A 24,621-nucleotide genomic window follows, 5' to 3' on the forward strand; every position below is an offset into this window, starting at 1 on the left:
ACAGACCTAGGTTGGGAAAAAAATCCCTTGAAAGTGTGGGGCTCATCTGCTGCTCTCAGTCACGGACAGCCCTTCACGCCCTTGTTCCAAGGGCCCAGCTCTGAGCCCACTGGCACTGGCTGGACATGGCACTGGCACCTGAGGGAGTACAGGGAGCAGAGCCTGGCACAGCCTGGCACAGCCCAGCCTGGCCCAGCCCAGCCTGGCACAGCCATGCCCAGCCCAGCCTGGCACAGCCCAGCCTGGCACAGCCCAGCCTGGCACAGCCTGGCACAGCCCAGCCTGGCACAGCCCAGCCTGGCACAGCCCAGCCTGGCACAGCCATGCCCAACCTGCCCTCCCCAGCCCCAGAGCGTGTGCTGACGCTGGAGGGGGAGGATGGGGAAGAGCTCAGCTGCTGCTGAACGAGCTCTTCTTCTGCACACCAGCAATTGCCTCTGCTCAGTGACGGGGACAGGCTGCAAGAGGAAGATAAATAGCAGCAGGAGCTGCAGGAGGAGAATAATGGCACACTGCATCACACAGGCTCCTGCCTGCCTGCCAGCTGAGGGTGTTCCACAGGACAGCCAGAGCCAGCCCTGCCCGCTGCCTCTGCTCTGTGGGTGCCACTCCTGCAGCTCTGGCTCAGCCATCCAGGTGCCCACTCCTGGTTCTCTAGCTCAGCCATCCCCAGGTGCCCAGCACAGCTCTGGCACAGCCATTCCAGGTACCCACTCCTGGTTCTCTGCCTCAGCCATTCCAGGTACCCACTCCTGGTTCTCTGCCTCAGCCATTCCAGGTACCCACTCCTGGTTCTCTGCCTCAGCCAGTCCAGGTGCCCATTCCTGGTTCTCTGCCTCAGCCAGTCCAGGTGCCCATTCCTGGTTTTCTGGCTCAGCCATCCCCAGGTGCCCAGCACAGCTCTGTGCCTCCTCCTGGCAGTCCAGCAGTGCCCAGCCTCCGTGCTGTTCCCACGCTGCCCTGGGCACTGCCTCCCCTGCAGCAACACTGCAAAACCTATTTTGGGAACCCTTGGAAGGCTTTGTAAAGTAACACCTGCAGCAGAGTTTTTAGACTGGCATTACATACTAAAAAATAACACAAGCTAACAGGCCTAGTAATTAATATCAGCCTATCAATATTAGGCTTTTATTCTGAAGCATGACATTGCAAGCATACTTGTTCATGTGGGCAATGTCAGTGCTGGGAAATGCAAGCAGGACATTATACTCAACAAAAGCAGTGACTCCTTCAGAGCCTGACCCAAAATGCATTTTAACCAAGACAAATCCTACCCATGCCTTCTCTGCATTTTGGTTAGCTCCTAATGTTCAGGCAGCCTGCAAAGACACACAGACCTCTTGCTTTAAGAAACCTAGGATATTTGATATTTGTCACTATTAATTCAGCTCGCTTTATACAAAGTGTAAATATAAAAATTGAGCTTAATAATAATAATAACATGAATGTCACGGGTTCAAGGAACTGCTTAGCTCCATCCTGACCAAACCAGCACCTCTGCCTGACCAAATGGTAATGAGACCTTTTCAAATGAGCTTGATTTACTGAAATCTGCTCATTCATGCATGCCATGGGTGGATGTTTTTCAAACCTCAGCAGGCTGACAGTGCAGGGCATTACTGGCAGCCAAACCCTGCTTTTTGCCACTGAGCAGTGATACTCTGGAATTTGTGCACCCTCACAGCTCCCAAAATGCTGTATTGACCATATGCTGCTGAGGGGATCTCAGAGGGATGTTTGTGTTAGAGATGGTAGGCTCATTGTGAGATCTGAGAGATTTCAGCTGGCAAAACCTTTAGTAACGAGACAATAAGGGATTACACAGGGGAGATGGGATACAAGAGTGGCCCTTTACTGATGCTGACTGGGAGAACACATTTGCTTCAGCAGGTGAAGACCCCACCTACGAAGGGACACAAGCAGAGAACAGGCTAAATTTCTCTCTGTAAATCACATATACATGTCTTGTAAGCATTTTAAGTTTTGGAGAAGTTTTCCAGCACTTGCATGTCCTCTTAACAGGCCTCCAGCAAGCCAGTGAAGGCAAGAAATAGCCCTGTCCTTCCAAGAGCCAGCCTGGGCACACAGATAAGCTGACAGAGCTCTGGCTTCTTTCTCCCACAGTGATAGGGACCTTGCAGAGGCCTGTCACTTGGCTGCTTTATGACTCCCTGCTGTGTACAAGGTTACTCTGGAGCCAGACTTTTGGGAGACACCATGCTGCTGTTGTCTAAGCAGCAGAGGAGAAACAGGTCCCTGGTAAAACACTTGCAAACCTAATTTAAACTTGGAAGATACCCAAATGTCTCTGGGAGGTGCAATTTAAAACCCTAACCTAAGATAGTCTGGACTGCAATCACAGATTTCTGGGAATGCTGTGGGACACTTGCTCCATGAATCAAACACTGCAGATCTCTGTGTTATAACATTTCAACAGGAGAGCTGTTCTGAGTCAAAGAACCCTTTCCATCCCCATCCCCATCCCCATCCCCATCCCCATCCCTTCCCTGACAGTGGTACCTGGTGAACAGACAGGGAGCTCCCTAAAAGGATTTAGGAGGGTTTGAGTGAAATCTTTGTCCCTGAATCAGACAAGAAGGTGAATGATGTGAGCACTTTGATTTGAGAACTAAGCCTTGTAGCTCTGCCTCAGGAAGTCTGGAGCACAGCTGACACAAAGAGCTGGCGGGACGCTACCAGCTGCTGGCTCCTGTGCCCCAGGGAGGAATGTGAAAGGCAGGACCCAGGTCAGGCTGACAGCTGCTGCTGGATTTTTTCTGGGGGTGCCTGAAGTGCCTTGGATCAGCTCTGCCCTGAGCTGTGGCTGTCCATGGGAAGCCTGCAGCAGAGGAGGCAGCCTGACAGACAGAGGTCTGTCCAGCAGGAAAGGTGATCACCATCTCCCATTTCCCAGGGCCTGATCCCCATTCCTCTGTCCAGGCACGGCCTCCCTGATCCCTGCCCACCACAGTGCCCAGGGGCAGCTGCTCGTGTGCACAGCAACACCACCCAAAATTACCAACCTAGCAGGGATTCCTGCGCTTTCATTACAGTGCAATCTTCTTAGAATTAGTCCTGGGCGGCTTTGCCGAGGATTAATTGGGTCTACAAACTAATTATTTTCTTTCTGCAGGTAATAACAGTTTGTCTGCTGGTCTCTTGTCTTTTTGAACTCCTGCTGCTGACATTCAGCTCTTCATTTCAGTGTCTCCCAGCACTGGATGTTATTGAAAAGCAGCTGCTGGCAGAGCTGCAAACACAGCCAGGAAAGCCCAGAATGCAAGCTGGAAAATGATGAGGAAGAACAAGATCGTTTCTTCCCCTACATTTTGCAAAGCTGTTACCTGTTTCTGAATGGCATTTCCAATTCGACTCTGGGAACTGCTAAAGCATTTACATAAGAATGCAAAAATGCACACATTATCACTGCAGGAAGCACTTAAAATTTAAGATAATTATATAGTATGGAACCCATTTCAAAGGACTCAAACAAAATAACAACTAATTCTAGAGAGTCACCCTTTAAGATGATTATTACTCTGCACTGCCGCTCATCTCCCACTAAAAAAATCCTCCTCTTTACAATTATATTCACATGATGAATTCCCACTTTGTTCTTCCCCCATCAAGCTCCCACAGCTGCCACTGACAAATCTGCATCCTCCAGGAGCTTAACGAGACAACCAAAACATCCACACTGGGGAGGGAGGTGAAGCTGCCAGGGCCAGGCTGCCCTCCCTTCCCGGGGCGCTGGCACAGGGACAGGGCACCCCTGACCTGCCTGACCCACAGGGACCTGAGTGACCCCCAGGGACCTGAGTGACCCCCAGGGACCTGCCTGACCCCCAGGGACCTGCCTGACCCACAGGGACCTGAGTGACCCCCAGGGACCTGAGTGACCCCCAGGGACCTGCCTGACCCCCAGGGACCTGAGTGACCCACAGGGACCTGAGTGACCTACAGGGACCTGCCTGACCCCCAGGGACCTGAGTGACCCCCAGGGACCAGAGTGACCCCCAGGGACCTGCCTGACCCACAGGGACCTGAGTGACCCACAGGGACCTGAGTGACCTACAGGGACCTGCCTGACCCACAGGGACCTGAGTGACCCCCAGGAACCTGCCTGACCCCCAGGGACCTGCCTGACCCACAGGGACCTGAGTGACCTACAGGGACCTGAGTGACTCCCAGGGACCTGAGTGACCCCCAGGGACCTGCCTGACCCCCAGGGACCTGAGTGACCCCCAGGGACCTGAGTGACCCCCAGGGACCTGCCTGACCCCCAGGGACCTGAGTGACCCCCAGGGACCTGCCTGACCCACAGCTGTGGTCCAGAAGCACACCTGGCTCCCCAGGGCTGCACCTCATTGTCAGACACAGAACCCAGAACCCAGAGCACAGAACAGAGAACACAGAACACAGAACCCAGAACAAACACAGAACCCAGAACCCAGAGCACAGAACAGAAAAGACAGAACCCAGAACCCAGAACAAACACAGAACCCAGAACCCACCAGCAGCAGCTCCCTGTGCTCAGGTGTTCTCCCCACAGGAGCACTTGCACAAAGCAGGAAATGAAGACCCAGCTGTGCCACGCTTTGCCCAAGGCTAATGAGGAATTTACTGCCCAGCACGGATTAAAACCCCAGAACTCCTCTTGCACCATGACTGTCCCTTGTGCAGACCTTTCCTGTCTCAGCTGGCTCCACAAAACTCTGCTGCATCTGAGGGCAAGATGAGCCCCCAGGCTCTTGATCTCCTGGGTTCTAAACCCACCAAATGCCCTGAAATAGCCCCAGTGCTTGCACTCTCCTCACCCCTGCTGCCACTTTGGCTTTTTCTGTCCTCAGAAGCGAGCTGGGCTCCCCAGCAGCGAGGGGCTCCCACGGGTGCACAGAGCAGGACTCTGCACCGAGAGCTTCTCCCTGCCCTGCCCAAGGGGTGCTGGGAGGAGCTGCTGGGCATCACTAACCAGCAAAACATGGCCCACGTGCATCACCAGCTGCCCCTGCACCAGTTACAGTCTGTAGCTACAAGTAAGTCAAGTACTTTATTTGTGTAATTACAAGGAACTGATCCCTGGGGGTCATACAAATAATTCAGTATACTAGCTAAAAATGAACTTTCTGAGAACATTCACACTAGTATAATCTGATGGGATGCACAGTTCTGGGAAACAAATGCCAAAGGGGATGAAAAAACAGCTAAAGCTAATTTATTTTTAAAATCAAATTAATATTAGCTTTTTTTTTTTTTTTTTGGTCTTTATTTGCTCAGCTTTAAGGAATAGCCTCTTTGCTTCTTTGTTGCTATTTGTTTTTCTCGGGCAATATATCCCAGCCTGAGGAATTGTATCCGAGGTTCAACACGAGTGCCAAGGAGTGAAATGCAGTTAGAATAAAGCTCCCACTTGTGGGAGGCACCTCTGTCCATCAAGCCTTCCAGGAGCTTCTGAAAAACAACCCCCGTTATTAAACTAAACACCTTGTGTCAAATGGCAGAGGGACAGAGAGGAAACTTATCTGGCTAATAACTCAGCAATAAAGGAATGTACAGGGAGGAGGAAATTAGGCTGTGCAGGCACAGCAATAACATTGTCCCACAAAATCCAGTACTGGAAGAGATAAAAGTTTTCCATCCTGATATTCCGCCGTGACAAGCATGAGACAGCATGCAGAAGAACAAGGGGAAAAAGGGGAAAAGATGAAAGACAGCAGCAGAAAAAGGTGAGCTACAGGAAACTGCTGGCTGCACAGAGGGCAGGTGAGGAGAGGGGCAGGGCTGTGATCTCAGAGCCCTGCTCAGCCCTGCTGCCCATCCACCCGGCACAGCCTGGCACAGGGCACCAAAGCTGCCCCATCCACCCGGCACAGCCTGGCACAGGGCACCAAAGCTGCCCCATCCCACCCAGAACAGCTTGGCACAGGGCACCAAAGCTGCCCCATCCACCCGGCACAGCCTGGCACAGGGCACCAAAGCTGCCCAATCCACCCGGCACAGCCTGGCACAGGGCTGGGCTGCCCATCCACCCGGCACAGCCTGGCACAGGGCACCAAAGCTGCCCCATCCCACCCAGCACAGCCTGGCACAGGGCTGGGCTGCCCAATCCACGCAGAACAGCTTGGCACAGGGCACCAAAGCTGCCCAATCCACCCAGCACAGCCTGGCACAGGGCACCAAAGCTGCCCCATCCACCCAGAACAGCCTGGCACAGGGCTGGGCTGCCCAATCCACCCAGCACAGCCTGGCACAGGGCACCAAAGCTGCCCCATCCCACCCAGCACAGCCTGGCACAGGGCACCAAGGGCTGGGCTGCCAGGGCTGCTGACGAGGCAAGCCAGCTACAAAATGTGTGGCACTGACATGTTTCCTAACAGCACTGACAGACTTTAATAAGCAAGCTATTCTTCAGTTTTGATTTGAGGTGTATATAATTAGGGAGTGTGGGTGTTGAGTGATAAAACCCACAAGAAATACACAAATTAGAAGCACTGATTTTTTTGAAACCATGGCCTGTTTCAGACTGAGTGGCATGACCTATTTTTATTGTATTATTATATTTGGAAAATAAAAGGAAAACTTTTCTTTTTCATCTCTTCTTCAGCATAGGAAAGACTGGGGACAAATGGCACTGCTCTTTTAAGGTCTCCTCTTTCAAAACTTAAGAATTTTATTTGTGGTTTGATTTCTTTTATTGTTAACTGGCTTCTTCCTAGAAGAGATGAGATCTAGCTTTTTCCAGATTTTCCACTAATCACTTTCACAAACTTCCCTACAAACTCAGTTAAGCATTTCTCTGTTCCACATTTGAGTAAGACCAGGGAAAGCCAGAAATATTCTATGACTGCTGACCAAAAGCAAGAGTTTACAATGGATTTCAAGAATAATCTTTTGATGGGAACAAATCTGATGCTCAAATGTAGCTACCACACTCAAAAAAACAAATAAAAAAGATCCTCTCTGAATTTTCAGGCATTTCCTTACATGGCAAGATCTTTTCCATGGGCTCTGAAAGTGAAATATCCAGTCCAACTTTCTGTACAGCCTTAGGAATGCCAATCCAACTTTCTGTTCAGCCTTAGGAATTCCTGCTCCTCACTGTCACCACTAATGGGTTGAGCAGGAGATCAATACAGCAACTGCACAAAATACATTTTTCTGTCTCTCTCAGGAATTTAATCAATTCCTTTTAAAATAAGGTAGATTATCTTAATTAAATTTATAACGTGAAGTCCTTTGGTGTGCAGGACAATGTCTTATTCCAGTATCTTCACAATCTTTCATCCAGGCCTCCCGTGGCCCCAGCTCATGAATTGCCTTTTCTAGAGCACCTTATCATCTCTCCATCCATCGTGTGACTGCTGTGTACTGACCCACCCTTATCTCTGCTGCCTGCTGGACAAAAGGCCAGCGTTATTATTTCCCAAAAATGCACTCGGCAGGGCTGACCAGGGGTGGTTGCTGAGGCTCTATCAAATACACATCTCCCAAATCCCCGTCCTGCTGTGTCCCAGGGGCTGCCCTGAGCCAGCACAGGCTGCTCTGCTGTGCCATCCCCAGCTGGGCACAGCCTGCCCCGAGCCCTGCCAGCCCTCCCCAGGCTTCTCCCCAGAGCTCATCCATCCACCTCCTCCTGCATCCTGCCAAGCTGCAGCCAGCAAAACCAGCTTTAGTCCCATGGGAAACACCGGGACTGCAGAACCTGTTCTTATTTCAAATCAGTGTGAAACACCAAAATCCTGTATCAAAATTTGTACCTTTTCTTCTAGATACACCCATCTATCTCCCAGCTTTCTCTCCTGAAACCAATTTTCCTGGTCTTTGTTTATCCTCATGGATGAAGAGCCCTGGTTTGCAGATGTCTTCATAGAGCACCTCATCCAGAGCATCCCTGATCCTGGTTCCCCAAAGATCTTCTTAGAGCTGTCATCCATTCAAATTCATAATAGCAGTGATTAATAGGAATAAGAATATAAAGCCAGCAGCAACAAGAGCTTAGTGGGAATGCTATACTTTTAAATGGAAGCTGATTAGTCTCAGCTGCTCCTTCTGGCTAGCACTGAGCTGTAATACTTCTTGATTCCATCTGCTTCGCTGCCTGCCCTTCTGCGGGAAAAGATTGTTTTTATTTTTATGACTGGGAAGGCAAAGTATCAGCATTTTTAATGACCCTCAAAGCCATAAGGACTCGGGGACAGGCATCCTTACCAAGAATCTGCCCAAAATTTCCCTTTCTATTCCCCTGCTTTTTGACTTAACATGGAGAAGCTGCTGAGTCCCCATGTCCCTCTGCTGACTCGTCTCCAGAGCCAACATTGCCAGGAGTGACAAGCAGTGACCCCCTGAAGCCCAAATCCTGTCCCCTGCTGCCAGCCAGCTCCCGTGGGAGCTGCTGCTGCCTTTGCCCCCAGCCTCAGCCCTGCCCCAGCCTCCCCCAGAGCTCAAGGGGAGCCTTCCCCTCTCTGGGCAGGGCTCAGCACCAGAGCCCTGTGAGGATGGAGAGCCCTCTGCACGGCGTGGGGATGGGGGGTGTGGGGTTCTGCTGGGCAGGAACGCTGCCCCAGGGCAGGGAATCACTGCTCAGGGTCTCACAGCTGCTGACCACTGTCCTTGGGCTGCCTGGCAGGCAGAACACATCTGCTCCACTTCACGATTCCTCCTGATGCCTTTCAGATCCCAGCAAGTTTGAGGTGCTGCCCCTTATGCACTTAGAGCACATTTCCCAGTTAAGAGCAGAGTGCTTTTTAATAGTCAAGTGGGAGATTTGCAGTAACTATTGTAACCCAACTGTAAGGAAACCCAGGGCTTTATCATCTCTTTCCTTGAAAAAATTAATCTTGGTAAGAAAAGCAGAATTTTTACCTGCACAGCAGCTCCCAGGTGAGCTCTGCCCTGGCCGTGCCTCCTGCTCCCACCCAGAGGCTGCCAGCTGTGCCCAGAGGCTGAGCGTGCACCTGCAGCCACTGGCTGTCACCAGGGTAAGCAAGGACAGGTGCCCAGAGTTACTCCTGGAGAGGCTGACCTGGAAGAGCACAGGCTTTGATGATACACAGGAGAAGCTTCCTCACAGGAAAGCACTTTGAACGAGGTCGTAACTTAGCCCTTATCACTTCTTGATGGAAAAAAGAAAATGCTTTTACCAGTTAATGGCTCAGAAAAGTGCATGACTGGTTACTGTAACCACAACAACATATTCAAAAGCAGTGAGACAGAAAAGGAAGTGCTCGATAAGCATATGTTGTTTTTAATAAAGAATGACTTAGTGCTAAGTGGACCACACGGCTTCCAAGGTTGCTTGGCAAAAGCAGAACATGGGGGGACCCAACGCCCTCCCTGTGCCCATCCAGTCCCCTCCTGCAGCATCACCTGCCCTCCTCTCTGCTGGGCATCCTGCCCCAGGCTGCAGAGCAGGATGGGCATGGCTGCAGGGCTGGCACCCCCCTCGCCCACCTCCCACACCAAGCACTCACCCAGCCCCAGCAGCAGCTGCACCACAGTCAGTGCTTAAGGTGCTCCCTGGGTCCTCAGCACTGAGGCAATTTGGGCAGAACTGAGTTCTGGAAAGCTGAATTTGTTCTGGCCTTGCACTAACTGATCATTTATTACACTGCAAGATCAGCCACGTGTTGTCAATATTCAGAGGTCTGAGAGCTCCAAGTGCAGATGGACTGACAGAAACATATTGTGTGCAGTGGCTCAGATGAGGCTGGAGGAGAAGTGCCACCATCCAGGTGGCTTTCTGAGAACAAGCACAATGAATCAGCAGCAGCACTGAGATATCCTTCCTGGGCAGCTGCAGGAGGGAGGGAATCTGGCCCTCCCTCCACACGCTGCTTCCCCTGCTCCCCGGGAGCCAGACAGCAACACGTCCATGACACAGACCTCAAAATACCTGCCTGCCACCAGGGTCATCCTAAGCAGGGCCTAAGACAGCCTGGTTTGCAGGCTGCAGCTGAAACAACCAAAATTCCCCTTGTTTCTAGAGCACAACCTGCCCAGACCCTGCTCTGACACCAACAGCCAAGCATTCCCGGGTGGCAGCCCTGAGCACCCAGGCTGGCTGCTCGTGGTGCCAGCACCTTCCTCCAGCTGCAGCTCATTCTCCACCTTGCAAGGCGGGTAAGGTTACCCCCAGCTGCCCAGCACAGGCAGGGAGCAACATCTGGAGGAAAAATCACTTGACTTGGCAGGTGAAACCTCAAACACACGCGAGCCAAGGAGCCACCAAGCCATGCCAAGGCTGCTTGCTCTGGTTCAACAACCTCGCTGCATTCTTCCCTGCAAGGAAATGCACCTTGCTCCTTCTTGGGAGTGGCTGGGAGAAACAAAAAGCTGAGGTAAAGCTCTGAGTGGGAATGGGAATGCAGCTCCAGAGATGGTCCCTGCAGAGCAAGCGGGCTGGAAACGAACAGCAGAACTCGATCAGCAGCAAACAGGGCTCGGATGAGATTCATAGAGAAAAAAGCATTGCCTCGTTTCAGCAGGCAAATCAGCACTATTAAATTACCTCCTTCTGTAGCTGGGCTGGGGTAACACCCAGCAGTGCCAGTCCCAAACGTGTGCCCGAGCAGGGATGTAGGCTGAGCACCCCTGAGCACTCACATCCCGCTGAGAAACGCTAATGCAGTGTTTGCACTTAACCCAGCACTGGGACCCCAATTCTGAGAAGGCACAAAAGCAGCTGCTGCTTTCACAAAACCGAGCCTCTGATAAGATGCTGCAGCTTCCACACCATTTCCTGAAAGGGAGATAAGGACAGAGCTGGGACAACTCACATCCTGGGCAACAGTGACTCGGAAAATCAGCTCGGGTACAAAAAGCACTTTCAGGTAGACTCATCTGCTGATATGGAAAAGCAATTCTAGTGCAGAGATGAAAAGTATTTTAAAGTCTCATAAAAACAATCTGACTAAAATGCACTTAAAACTTTACATTGAGTCCAGCATCTCTGTCAGCCCTGCTCTTAGGGCTAGACGTGTGCAGCTCAATAGGTCAGAGCAGAGGCAGACAGGAGCACTCGGGGCTCTGAAAACACCATTCCTGCTCCAGGCTCTGGAACATCACTTCTGTGGCCGTGCCAGGGAGCAGCCATGCACAACTCTGCGTGTCAGGGGGCTCAGCCTCCAGCACACACACCTTCCTCACCATTCATTAATTCTTTCCCAACTCTCCTCTTTCTCAGTAATCTTCTACATGAAAAAAAATATAAATTAATACTTTGTCCCTGTGTACTTAGTTAAGGATAATGCACTCAGCTGTGATGGGTGGCTGGCTGATCTGTAATATACTTGCCATACCATATTTTATATTATCCTGCTTGCTTTCCTTCTCTATTTCTGTTCTTTATTAATTCATTCTCTCTCTCTGACTTTCTCCTTTAGTAATTCTCTGCTTGGTTTCCAGCCTTATTTTTATCAGTGGATTTTTCCACTACTCCATTTTTGGCCCCTTGAAGAGAATAACAAAAGCTACGTGTCCCTCCCCAGTCGGACTCGGAGCTTGCACACCCTCCCTAGCAAGCAGCACACTTTTTGCCCACTTTCACATATTTTTTAACAAGCTGGCTTTCAAATAAAACCGACGGTGCTTAAATGATACAGCTCCTCTTTGGCAGAGATGATCACATTCCTAAGCAGTTCATCCAAAGGCTTTGCAAAGGCAATTCAAGCACATCCTTTTACCTGGGCTCTTATTTCCCAGAGGCAAACATGCTGCTGCTAATTTAAACAGAGCTCATGTACCCATGTACTCTGCTGTGAATGGCTAAGGATCACTGGGGCTTACACTACACAGACTTCCTACTTATGGAAATTTGAAATTACCCAAAATGTGTATGAGCTGAGTTGAATATGTATGCCCACCACCCCCACTTCAGATTGAAAATTGCTTTTTTTATAACAAATGCCTATTTTGAGCAGAGTGTTTGGAAAAGAAAAGCCCTTCCAAGCCAGGGTGTCCTCTGAAGCAAGTGGGAGAAGAAACAGGTTTTAAACCCACTCCTTTTGTTCCAAAACATGGAATTTGTTTTGTTAGTCACACACTTGCCATTGGCCCCAGCAGGCTTGGAAAGAGGCTTGCAGGGATGCTAGGAGCTGGAGGGAGGTGCTGGAGGTAAATCTGTCCTTTCTGCTGGCAAAGAGAGGGATGGAACAAATTCCAGAGAGGGGAGAAAAGGAGACGTGGCAGAAATAAAACACTGAGAAGAGTGGCTGGTAAAGGGGGAAGTGACAAGCAGAAGGGAAAGGAGAAGTCAGCTGCAGTAAGGACCCAGGAGCTGCTCCTGGGATGGAAGCAATGAGGGAAGCTGGGCACCACCAAGGGCAGCCCGGGGTGCTGCCCTGGCAGGGCAGGCAGCCTCTTGGGAGGCAGAGCTGTGCCCTGCTTGGGCAACTCTGCCCTGCCAGAGAAGGGTTTGGGTGCTCCCAAATCTCACCCAACCCCACTGCTGACATGGCAGGGTGCATCCAGAAGCCCATGGGTGTCCAAGGAAAGAGCAGCCCCTGGGATCTGCAGCCCCTGGGACCTGCAGCCCCCGAGCCTGGCCAGTCCTGCCCTGGGGCAGCAGCAGAGCCCAGCTCCCCTCTGGTGGCCCTGCAGGACTCCACCTGCCCTCCCCAGGATTAACAAGACCTCAGACTACCTGACACACCTAGTGTCTCCTTTAAACTGGCTTCAGGCTTCCTCCTGAGCTAATGAGGAACCATTTCTACTCCTTTAGGAAAGGGCCCTTCTTCAAAGCTCTTCCAGGTGCCATGTGCAACCAGCAGCAGGCCCAGGTTCCCTCCTCAGATCTCACTTGTCTGCATGGGGACTGCTCCTGGGAGCTGCTTCAAAGGCTCAAGTGTCAGCATCAGAAAGAAAAGAGGTGTGTGGGTGTGAAGTTACTAAATGCAAAACTGTCAAGCGCCTTTCATTTACAACCCTGAATATGCATGCATGCAAAAATATAGGGCTTATATTAAGGTTTTTACCCTGGAGCAGAAAATATCAAGGAAAAAAGAGACTAAAAGATAAGATAAGGCTGTGCAGGTCAGAATTCTTTCTCCACTTACCTTTTCTTTTTCATCAATAATGGTTTCTGTTTATAAACCCTGCCCTACCTTAAATGAGCTTCTTGTGTACCACCTCAGGGAAGGCACTGGCGGCAGACAGACACCTTTTGTTGGTGACTGGTCAGCGACAGTAGATGGATTTTTTAGTCTCTGACCCAGATAAAAGCTGTGTGGAGAATCAGTGCCCACCCCAGAAGAGCACAAACCTACAAAGCACCCCAGGGCAGGGGTGGCATCTGGGGTGCTCCAGCTGAGGAGGCTCTCTGGGCTCTGCCTCGAGCTCTGGCAGCTCCCCGGGCTGGGACAGGGAGCCAAGGAGCTGCCAGTGCCAGCTGGGAGAGCTGTGCTCCAGGGGCTGAGCTGTGCTGAGCTGTGCTCCAGGGGCTCACCTGTACTCCCAGGGGCTCACCTGTCAGTAAAAACCCTACAGACTGAATAATTGCTGTATCAAAAAGGAAAGGCCACAAGTATCACAAGTACCCACATTAACTCCAGCTGTTTCATAAGAGAAGCAACTTGTTTAGAAGACTGCCAGAGGAAAAAGAATCTCTTCTTTTCCTGTCAGTGCTGTGATAACAAAATGAAGGGCTGCAAGTGCAGAGGGTTTGCTCTGGGTAGCAAATGAAGCTTCAGGAGATGACTCATGGCCAAGCAGGATGACTGTACTCATCTCCCCCAGGAGCACAAAAGGAGGTTGACTTCCTCAGTACAGCTATTCCCAAGCCACAGGCAGATGAAGGCTGCCTCCCTCTCAGCTGGAGACTCCAGATCCTCAGGGTTCCTCCTGGGGAAATGCTGTAAGGCCTCTGAAGGCAGCCCTGGAGGACCTGGTGTGGGGCTGGTGCACAAACAGGGCCTTTCTGTGCTTCAGAGCAGTGCTGCTCAGCCAGAGGGATCAGCAGCACCTCAGGGCTGAGGAATTCCTCTCCCTGCCATGGCTGCTGGACATCATTTTGGGAAGAAAAGGTTTTGTTCACTTTAAGAGCTGCATGTTATTTATAGTGAGTGCCTGCCCTTCTGATACTGTTCCTACAAGTATAATTAAAGGAAATATAAACAGTTAGTGCATCACTTAGTACAGGTGTTTTCTGGCATCTCACAGATTAGAAATGCAAATCTGGGAAACAATTAACTAATGTGGTAGAAGTCAACAATTTGCATAAAGCTCTTCCCGGTCTTTCCTTGCACAGCTGCAATAATTTCCCCAAGAAGAAGCCCAAGGAGTCTGTGCTGAGCTCTGCTGCCCATGGTGCAAGCTCCAGCTCTGCCTAGAGCACACATCAGATCTGGGCTTCACACAGAGGCTGCCAAAGCACAAATTAAATCAAAATTTCACAGCTGCTGAGGGGTGCTGGACGGCCTGGCTGAGCCCTGCCTGTGGCCCAGGTGTGCAGAGCCTGGCTGGGCTGAGCCTGGCTGGGCTGAGCCTGGCTGAGCTGAGCCTGGCTCTGCTGCTCTGCCCCTCCTGGCTCTGCCCCTCCTGCTCTGCTGCTCTGCCTCTCCTGGCCTTGGATTCTGTCTCCAGGCACTTTTTTAGCCATTAAGTTTCCCAGGCCTCCCAAACGTTCTGTTCATTTTTTAATGACACAGAAATCTCATATTGTAAATCAATGACTGTCTTGTCCAGATCCTGAAAATTTTACTGAGATAAATTAATTCTCCCTCTGGCTGGCAGTCAAAGAAACTGCATGAGTAAGAATTACTTACATGAGGAAGGATTTGCAATATCAAGCCCGCGAAACTCTTGGTTTATCAGGTGAAGGGAACAGATCTGCACTTCAAACTGTGTCTATCTCACTTATTAGAATTTCTTATGGTTTTTGTTCTGTTTCAGATCATTCACTTATTTACTCTGAGCTTACTGTGCCTTCTGTCAGTGTCAATATGGCTCAGCTGGCAGCAGATGCTCTGCTAGCTCTGAGCACACTGGTGTGAAGAAACGAGAACAGAATGAGAATTGATGTGAACTTTTGCCTGAAACCTGAGCTGAAACCTTTGTATTTATGAAACTCTGCTTCTAATTCATGTGCCAGCTCCAGCAGATATCCTCACTTTAAAAACACTGTATTCTAGTGTAGCTGGAGGACACAGGTACAGGCAGAGTGAGGAGCAGCCCACTCTTTGCAGTCCCCAAACCCATCCTGTTAAAACATTAAGTTCTGGAGCTGCCATTGGAGGAAATGTGCTCACACTCTTCAGAGCTTTGCCCACTCACAGTCAGCTCAAATGCAATGTCCCACCAACAGCTGGGCTCAGGAGGAACACTGCTACCTCATTACAGGATTTTTTAACTTCTGAAAATGCTCCGGGGATGAGGATGGAGGGTCTAAATTGATCCCTTATTTCTGTGCATTCAAAGTAATCAGTGTAAGAAAAGGGGGAGACTGCTTGATAAAGCAGACAGCGTCTTGTGCTGTGCTTGTGAGCCCAGCTCTCTGAGTTTTAGATACCTCCTGAGGCTTTAAATAAACAGAACTGCACTTCACCAATTATCATGCCTGTTTTGCTTAGCTCCCCAGTGGATTCCATTTTAGAAGAACCATACTGCTCAATATTCAGAGCTGTTTGGGTAGAATTACGAAAATGAAAAACAATGTGATGGCACCTGTAGCATCAGCAGAATGTAAAATATGAAAGGCCTTATCAGTTCAACTATTTAGACAATCCCATTCCCTGGTATAAGCTATTATATAGGCATTATATCCAAAGAGTCCCCAATTCATTTGAAATTTCGTATTCCTTTGTCCAACCTGGATTGCCTAATGAAAACAGTTCAGTATAGAAATGCAAGTTTCTTGATACAATTCTTATTCAAGAGGCTTTTTCCTTTCCCAGACCCTTTTTATATTTCCCATGCAGGAACCCAGCAGGTCTAACTCCAAGAACTACCTTATGCATAAGTCAGTTTCTGAAACCAAGGCTAAAAGGTCATAATGTAAACATGACAGCTTTTCCATGTCCTTTGTTCCTGCGTGGCTTCTGGCCACACAGAAGGTTTCTCCTGCTTTCCAGGACTCTTACAGGGGGCTCTGGTTGCAGCACACAGGAGTCATGCCAAGAGGATGGCATTCAGACTGGCACAGGAGTGACAGAGTTTCCTTTGGAAACCTCCTCCAGTTGTGCTGCACTCCTCAAAAGCAACCACAGAACTCTGAATCTTGGGCTTAAGACTCCTTTTCTCCCCCACTGCCTCCCCATCAGTATTTCTCAGTGCTCTTTTTAAAAGAAGCCTTTTGGCTGACAATGTGAACTCTTACAGTCGAGCTGGATTCTCAGTTTTTGCACTTCATCCCTTGCAATAAAAGTTCTGCAAGGAAAAGATGCTTTTAGTAGGCTTGCAAGGAGCAGTAAACATTCCTCTGGAGGCTGCCAAGTAGAACAGAAGTGAATTCAGCTCCTCTTAGCACTGCTGTAACTGCAGGGCTACACGAAGATAAAAAGGCACAAAGAAGTGTTCAATAAATCTGCTCCCCGTACCAATATCCCACATGGCAGCTCAGTTGCTGGTGACAGCCTGGGTTGATGGACAGCAATTCTGGGGAGCTGGGCTGCCCTTTACCTACTTTTAGCACAAGAACTGCTGAATTTTGTTTGTCCTGGCACTGCTGAACAGCCAGAGCTCCGAGTGCTGTCCTGCAGCACAGGCACTCGCAGGAGCAGCCACACTTCCACCTCCTCTCTCAGCTTTTCCTGCAGTCCTCCTCACCCTGCCCCACCCTCACCACCTTTCCCACCCACCTGCGACCAGGCTGAGCATTTGGGGGATTTCTCCTGGAAGCACCCCCAAACCATGAGCAGGATGCAGCAGCAGCAGCAGCACTGCCAGCCAGGGCACCTCTCACCTCTCTCAGCTCCTGGCTCTCTGCAGGAGCCCGTGGGGGATCCTGCCTCCTGTCCACCCTGGCCTGGCCTCTGCTGGCTGGGCACCCCAGCTACTCCACCAAACAGAACACCACTGTACTTCAGCATTCTCCTTTCAGGAATTTCCCTACATGGTGCTGGAAAGCACAGAGATGATGGGATCCCAGCACGGAGCTCCCAGCTGAACACGGAGCTGCGTGGAAAACACTTCAGTGAGGTTCATGAACGTGCTGAGCCCTCCACTGCAGTGCCAGCCCGGCTTAGTCCTACTCTAGCTCCGAGTCTGTTTGCTGTGGCAGCCCACTCCTCTTGCTTTGGGGGTTCCTGGGAGCCTGGCTGATGCAGAACCCTGGTTTGGGGGTTCCTGGGAGCCTGGCTGATGCAGAACCCTGGTTTGGGGGTTCCTGGGAGCCTGGCTGATGCAGCACCCTGGTTTGGGGGTTACTGGGAGCCTGGCTGATGCAGAACCCTGGTTTGGGGGTTACTGGGAGCCTGGCTGATGCAGCACCCTGGTTTGGGGGTTACTGGGAGCCTGGCTGATGCAGCACCCTGGTTTGGGGGTTACTGGGAGCCTGGCTGATGCAGAACCCTGGTTTGGGGGTTACTGGGAGCCTGGCTGATGCAGCACCCTGGTTTGGGGATTCCTGGGAGCCTGGCTGACTGCAGCACCCTGGTTTGGGGATTCCTGGGAGCCTGGCTGACTGCAGCACCCTGGTTTGGGGATTCCTGGGAGCCTGGCTGATGCAGAACCCTGGTTTGGGGATTCCTGGGAGCCTGGCTGACTGCAGCACCCTGGTTTGGGGGTTCCTGGGAGCCTGGCTGATGCAGAACCCTGGTTTGATGCTCACCCTCAGACAGGCTGAGCGTAGCACCGCAGCTGAGGCAGGGCTCTGCTGAGTCACGGTGACAGGAGCTGCTCATCAGGTCAGCCTGCAGCACCAGAGGGAGGGGAAGCCCTTCTGGGCTTCCCAGAGCAGGCAGACACCTTTTTAGAAGGGAAGGCAGGTGCAGGAAAGAATCCAAGGTTTCATAATGGTGTTTTCTTTTAATTAAGTCACATTCTAAAAAAACAGAGTCAGTTTGCAATGTGATCTTGCTTCTGAACTTGAAGACACAGATCAGGAAAAATAATCAACACTTCAAAAATCCACATAAACACTAGCATACATATTTTCCCAGAGAACTGAGCCCAGCTCTACAAGAAGCAGGCACTTAAGCCTGGCGTGCATGGACCTGTAAACCCCACAGGATCCTACGCTGCTGGTCCTGAGCTGGAGCACCAACACCACACTGAGGAGAGAAAAGCAGCACTTTTCTCCTTGGCTCTGCTGAATCCCAGCAAGGTCAGCTGTCCTTTGGTGATCTGAGCACCAAGTCCAGTAGGTCCAGGACCTGGCAATGTTCTCCTGTCACTCTGCAGCTCCAGCCCTTATCTCTCACCACTCTGCCTGCCAAACCCATTTTGGGTGTGACAGGAGGTGCTGGGAGCAGCCTGGGAGCCCTGCAATTTGGGATTCCTTGTCTGCTGGTCCGGGGCCAAAACCCCTTGTTTAGAGTGATCAGTGTGATCCAAGGTGCAAAGCTCTCAGACTTGAGTCCAACTCAAATTCTGCCAAGGCTTTTTTTGTCATCACAGCAGTGTTGTGTCACTGTGACCCAGTGAGCAGTGCAATGGACTGAAAAACTGGGTGTTGTGAACTACACTGCCATTTCAGCCCCATTTCTGAGCTTGCGAGTCCCAAACCCTGCTCTGAGCAGTATCTGAAGCTGAGCTTACAAAAACTTCCTGCTTGTTCGCCCAAGGACTTTGGCATGGATGAACAAATGACCAAAAAGGGAAGAGGATGGACTTTAAGTCTCCTGTCTGCTTTGCAGGTATATTATTTCTCTCACAGGGCACTAAACTCCTCTTGCACAAGGAGCAGCCTCCCTGAGGATGCTCAGCAGCAGCTCTGCTGGGAAGCCTTGCCCAGGTGTGCCAGAGCAGAGCAGAGCAGAGCAGGACAAGGCACAGCCCTGCAGCACCCCTGCCATGCCTGAGCTCCTCCCAGGGAGCCTCGGCTCCGGGCAGATCTGGAGCCACAGCAGCACCTCAGCATTTCAGCTCCTGGGGATGACTGTAGAGGAAAGCAGCACAACAGCTTCAAGACCTTCCGCTCGCTGAATCTCCTAATAATTCTCCCGTGGGAGGATGGTGCCATCTGCACTTCCCTGCTGGAGACAGGCAGTCTGTCCCCAGAAATCTGGGCTCACACTGGTGCCTCCAGAGATGGGCAGCTGCAGGAGCAGCAGCATCCGTGCAGCCACAGCAGCCCTGCAGCCGCAGCATCCGTGCAGCCACAGCAGCCCTGCAGCCGCAGCAGCCCTGCAGCCACAGCAGCCCTGCAGCCACAGCAGCCCTGCAGCCGCAGCAGCCCTGCAGCCACAGCAGCCCTGCAGCCGCAGCAGCCCTGCAGCCACAGCTCTCCTCCTGCTGCAGGGGAGCTCTGCCTCCCCAGGGACACGGCCCAGGAGTGTCCCACGCCAGAGCAGGCCAGACGGGCTGGGGAGCCCAGCCGAGGGCTGCAGTCCCTTCAGAGCTGGGGCACTCTGAGCAGCCCTCTGCAGCCTCGCTGCAGGCAGCTCAGCTCACTGCCACCCCAAACCTGCCAGGCACGTGCCCTGCGTGGGCAGGAGCAGCAGCAGCCCCGGCGAGACCCAGGGCAGGGTGCCAGAGAAACAGGGATCTGCACCCCTGGCACTGAGGAGAAGCAGCTGCATTCAGGTGCAGTCTGCATTCCTGGTAAAAACTGATTTATACTGACATGCAAATTTAACCAGATGAAGCTTTTGATTATTTCCCCTATCTCTTGGTTTTTGCTGTTTCCCTGAGGTGGAAAAATGCTCTTTGCCAGTAATTCATTACAAATGCCCCAGCCATTCCCATTAGCTACAGCAGGTCTCCACTGCACTGCTCAGTATTAAAATATGCACAAACTTCTCTTCACTCCAACTCACCAAAACCAATTTTTGAATCACTCTGAGAATTTAATCACATTTCAGTTCTCTTGGCTATCATCAATGTGCACGCTTTACACAATATTTACTTTCAATGCAGGTACCAAACGTGGATATGACAGTTTATTTTCCATACAGAGGACAATGTCGACTGAATGCTCTCTGAGGGGAAATGGCACACACGGCTGTGCCCAGGGTTTCAGAGCAAAGTGCTCCCCAAACCCCTGCTAGCTCTGCACCAGTGACAGCGGATGAGAAATGGCAAAAGGAAGCCACGGCCAGCAGCAACATGAAATCCAAAGTACTCATCCCAGAACAGGTAACAGAGGCAGCATAAACACCTCATAAACAGCCATCCCACAGAAGGCTGAGTGCCCTGAGCTGCCCCAGGCTGGGCTGGAGGCTGCAGGAGGGCTGGGCAGACTTGGCCCTGCCACACTGGTCAGGGCAGAGGGCTCCCTCAGCCTGGAGAAGCTGGGAGGAACTGCCCATGGCTCTGGAAATGAAATGCTTCATAAAACACAGCAACCCAGAGCAAGCCTAGAGGGGAAATGAACCCCCTTTCCAAGCTGAGCTGCACTGCTCCTGAGACTGGCCAGAACTGTGCCACGAGCAGCACGTATTTAATGATGCTGCTTCTGACAGCATACCCAGGAGAAACAAGCACAAAATCACCTGCCTCGAAATGTTCTAGATGGAAAATACGCATTTCACTGACAGTCATTACATGGTTTAAAAGACTCTACCATGATGGTTCATGGAAAATGCACGGCTGGAGGTTCTCAGGCTGCTTTTTAAACTCGGCATGTTTTGGGCTGTTTCAGCCTATGCAGAGCACCCAATTCCCTGCACCTCCATCTGCCTTCCCCTGGAGGAAGCTCACCCACTGCTGCTCTGCATCACTGGGAGCCTCCTCTGTCACATCACCACCACTGAGAAAGCAGCAGCTCCAGGACTGCGTGTCTGCCAAACACACCCCTCAAATGTTCAAACAACACATGAATTCGCAGGATATCAAACAAGAAAAACTCATGTATATGGCGGTCATGTGAAAGACGTGGCCGTTCACAGAAAGAAATAAGGTGAAATAAAAGCCACCCTAATGCACAAAATGATTCATGGTTGCGTAAGACAGCAGGCCATAACGCTGCCTAAGTCATCTCGCAGCAGCTCGGCACTGGTGTGAGAGGGATGAATAAATGCTGTGTCTGCACGGGGAAAGGATGCTCAAGCACCAGGGGCTGGGGCTCCAAACAGCTCCTAACAAGGTCCCTCCAAATACAGCTGAGGGTGGGTTCAGCTTGGGAGGAGCAGCACCCAACAGCCGTGGACTTTGGAGGATGCTGGCTATGGGAAAGAATCCATTTCAGATGGGGATTCTGTGATCTGGAGATGTGACATGGCCTCCTCCCTTCCCTGCAGGCCAGGACTTCCACGTGCCCCTGTAAGAGAGAACTGCACGTTTGGTTTCTCAGTTTCTCTTCCTTTTGCTTAGCTGAATTGCTGCCTTGTCCCCAAGGAGCTTTTATCATTACCCTACAGATCTTACTTTTGCTCTGACAGATGCTGCAAACTGTCCATAAACTCTGGCAGCCAGCTCCAGGTCTCTGTTCTCTGCAGATCTACGATAGACCACTGATTCCCCCGTGGAGAAAATTCAGCTTCTCCAGCACAGCCCCACTGCAGGCTGCCTCTGAGGGCAGACACCCAGGCCCTCTGCACAGAGCAAGGCTCCAACAGAGCCAAAACCGAGTGATCCTGAAAGGGACCACAGCCATCTCTCTCCTTACCCCACTGCTTCACCAGTGCTAATTTCACTGGAAATGCTGCAACTATCTGCTGTGGTTGTGTACAGCTGAAGTGCCCTTCGTGTCCCCTGCTCTCCTGCTTCAGGGACTTGTCAGTGTTTTGTGGGGCTTTTGCACTTGATCAATCCCACGTTGCCATCTGTCTGCTCCTGACAAATCCCATTCAGGAACACATCCCTGCAGGGGCTTTGAAAGCCTCAGGATGTGTAGATGGATGTCACTTACTCGAGCTGATCTGTCCCCCAGACTCCCTGGTGGCTTTCTGTGAACAGGTGAGTGTTCAGCTGGTATAAATCAGCTGAGCTCTCCTGGGACTCATTTATACCAGCTAAGAATACAGCCCAAAATATAGAGTTCATTTCCCATGCATCAGACTGTCAGACTGGCTTCCTTGCTGAAAGGACCATTATCAGCAAAAGAAATGCTAAAACACTTGAAGAAGAGCGCTGGAGCTGGATTCCTGGCAGCTGCAGCAGGGGCAGGTGCTCCTCACAGCCCTTGTCCCCTGGGTTCACTGACAGCGACAAGAGCTGGTTTCCCCCCGAGAGTTTCTTGTGGTTATTGCAAAGAACAGAACAACCAAACCACAAGGCAGCAGGGGATAAACCCGAGATTATTGAGAACTTGGGTGACAATTTCCCTTAGAAAATTAAGTGGACACCTGTCTATGTGAAGAGAATTTAAGAGTACGAAGTTGGGAAACCACACAACAAAATTCTGTTTAAAGCTTTGCCAAGCCCATCAAGTTCAAGAAGATTAAAAAATAAATGTAAGAAAATATAGTTATCTAATAAGGAAACAAAAATGACCACTGTTACTATGGGGGAAATAGAGAGATGTCACCAATTAATTTTGCAATGACATCAACTGTGGAAGTCAAAGACATTAAAGGAGCCAAGGAAGATGTGATACAAGGGAATATAACCACATGAAGAACTACCCTTAGTCAATGCAAAGAATAAAGATGAGAAGCCATGTGAATCTCAGAGCCCTGCCTAAGATGCATATGGAGCTGAAAGCTGCACTTCATCTACATCAGGGTCACGTTCTGCCCCTTCTCCTCCCTGCAGGGGAACTGAGGTGCTGCTCATCATCTCGGGGGGCTCAGGGCTGTGTGGCAGAGCAGGGGCTGCTGCCCTGCAGGGTAAATCCCCTGCCCAGACAGTGATTTCTGCAGGCAAGCACAAAGCACCCCCAGAAAGCAGAGATTTCTGCACTGAGAGCACAAACCCAGCGCTCTCAGGAATGTTCCTTTGTCCCTGCACTGCCAGGCCTGGTCTGCTCCTGCTCTGGCAGAAAGAGAAAAAATATGCAAAGCTGCCCCTGCTCCCAGCTGTCAGGATTGCAAAATAAATGAGAGATTTGAATAAGTTTGCTTAATTTTTATCAGGATTAAGGCAATCTTTTATAGAAGAGAATCATTTGTAGTAGATAATAGAATACATTTTCCTCTATTTTCTTCTTTGGGAAAAATCTATTAAAACTGTATAATTAAAACTCCTGAAAATAGTTCAGCTAAATGTTTTTAATTGAAAAGTGGTCTATTGTTAAAAATTTCCTTTTTTTTTTTTTTTTTTAAATAAAAACGCTGTCTGCTCTTGTGAGAAACATCACTGAAAATTATTAACTGACATTCTTCATCAGAACTACTAATAAAGCTGTTCTTTACTCACTCACCCACTTGAAACCATAAAATTTCTATTTGAAGATCCTGGCCAAATAAAGCAATGTAATTACTTTCTGTGCCTCCTGTTGCTTGCAGTAGCACAGGTTCTGCAGGAAGCAGAGCACGCTGAGGCACGTGGGGACACACCGAGCTGTCCCCTCCCGATCCCCACTCTGAGCAGCCCCCGACACTGCACAGGGACCACGAGAGAGGATCCCCTGTCTTTGGGCTTTTGGTTTCCTATTTCACACTTCAGGATTGTTCAAAGGCACCGGGGTTTGATTCCACACATCCCTGGGTGCTCCTGATGGAATAGATGAATAAAGCAGAAGCAGACTGGTTTATTCACCACACTGACTCTGCTGCCAAACTCACATTTACAGGTTATTAGCAGATCCCTTGCAAAGGTAAGTTTTCATTTACCACAATTCCATGGAGGAGAGAATCAAAAACGTTTACTTACTGATGTATATAGGTATCCTTCGCTGTTCATTGCCAGATATAATTTTGTTTGAACTCCCTGAATCGCCACCACTCGTAAACCCACAGGTATGAGGTTAAACAAAGCTAGGAGAGAAAGGAGATGGAGAGCAAAATGAATCCCTTGGAGTAGGAAGATGGGCTAGAAAATGAAAGCAGAATTACCAGAAGCAAACACAAATGGCTATTCATGCATATGTTCATTTCTGTGGGTGCGACAGAGCAATGCTGCTGCCCCCGTGGCCTCTGACAGCAATTTCCAGCAGGAGCTCCCACCTGGAGCCAGCATCTCCCTCCCCTGCAGAGAATTGCTGCCAGAACTCACCCGCCTCGTGAGCAGAGCCCAGCTCAGCACCTGAACACTGTTTGGGTTTTGTTGGGTGCTTTTCTTGTGCCATTAAGTGCAAGAAGGAATCCAGAAGCAAACAAACAAAAAAAATTTCAATACAATCAAAATTTGTTTTCAAAGTCATAAACATTTTGACCAAAAGGAAGGAAGAAGATGAAATTCAGATGAAATTCATCATTAGCATTTCAAAATGTTTCCACTTATAACTCATTGGGGTTTAATTTTTCCTCTTTTTTAGAGGAGAATGGGTTTGAAAAAACAGAGTTAAATAACTTCAAAATGAAATGAAAGGGCAGCATATTCTTTAGATCTACCCCTAAATCTGTGCTTTCAAAATTGAGCTGCTTTCAATGTTCTGCTTGCATTTCTGCTTGTACACATGCTAATAGAGGCAGTATTTATAAGCAC

General features: G+C 50.3%; 1 protein-coding gene across 8 annotated transcripts in view; it reads right to left on the reverse strand.

Moving 5' to 3' along the window:
- FGF13 (fibroblast growth factor 13) overlaps window positions 1-24,621 on the reverse strand; it is a 172,054-nt gene that overhangs the window by 10,367 nt on the left and 137,066 nt on the right. For all 8 annotated transcript variants that reach the window (XM_085570695.1, XM_031504774.3, XM_031504773.3 and 5 more), the window contains one exon: window positions 23,848-23,951. In XM_085570695.1, coding sequence (XP_085426821.1) covers window positions 23,848-23,951 — 104 coding nt within the window. The remainder of the gene's footprint in view (window positions 1-23,847; window positions 23,952-24,621) is intronic.

The sequence above is a fragment of the Lonchura striata genome, chromosome 4A (genome assembly GCF_050655825.1).
Source record: "Lonchura striata isolate lonStrDom1 chromosome 4A, ASM5065582v1, whole genome shotgun sequence".
Lineage (NCBI taxonomy): Eukaryota > Metazoa > Chordata > Aves > Passeriformes > Estrildidae > Lonchura > Lonchura striata.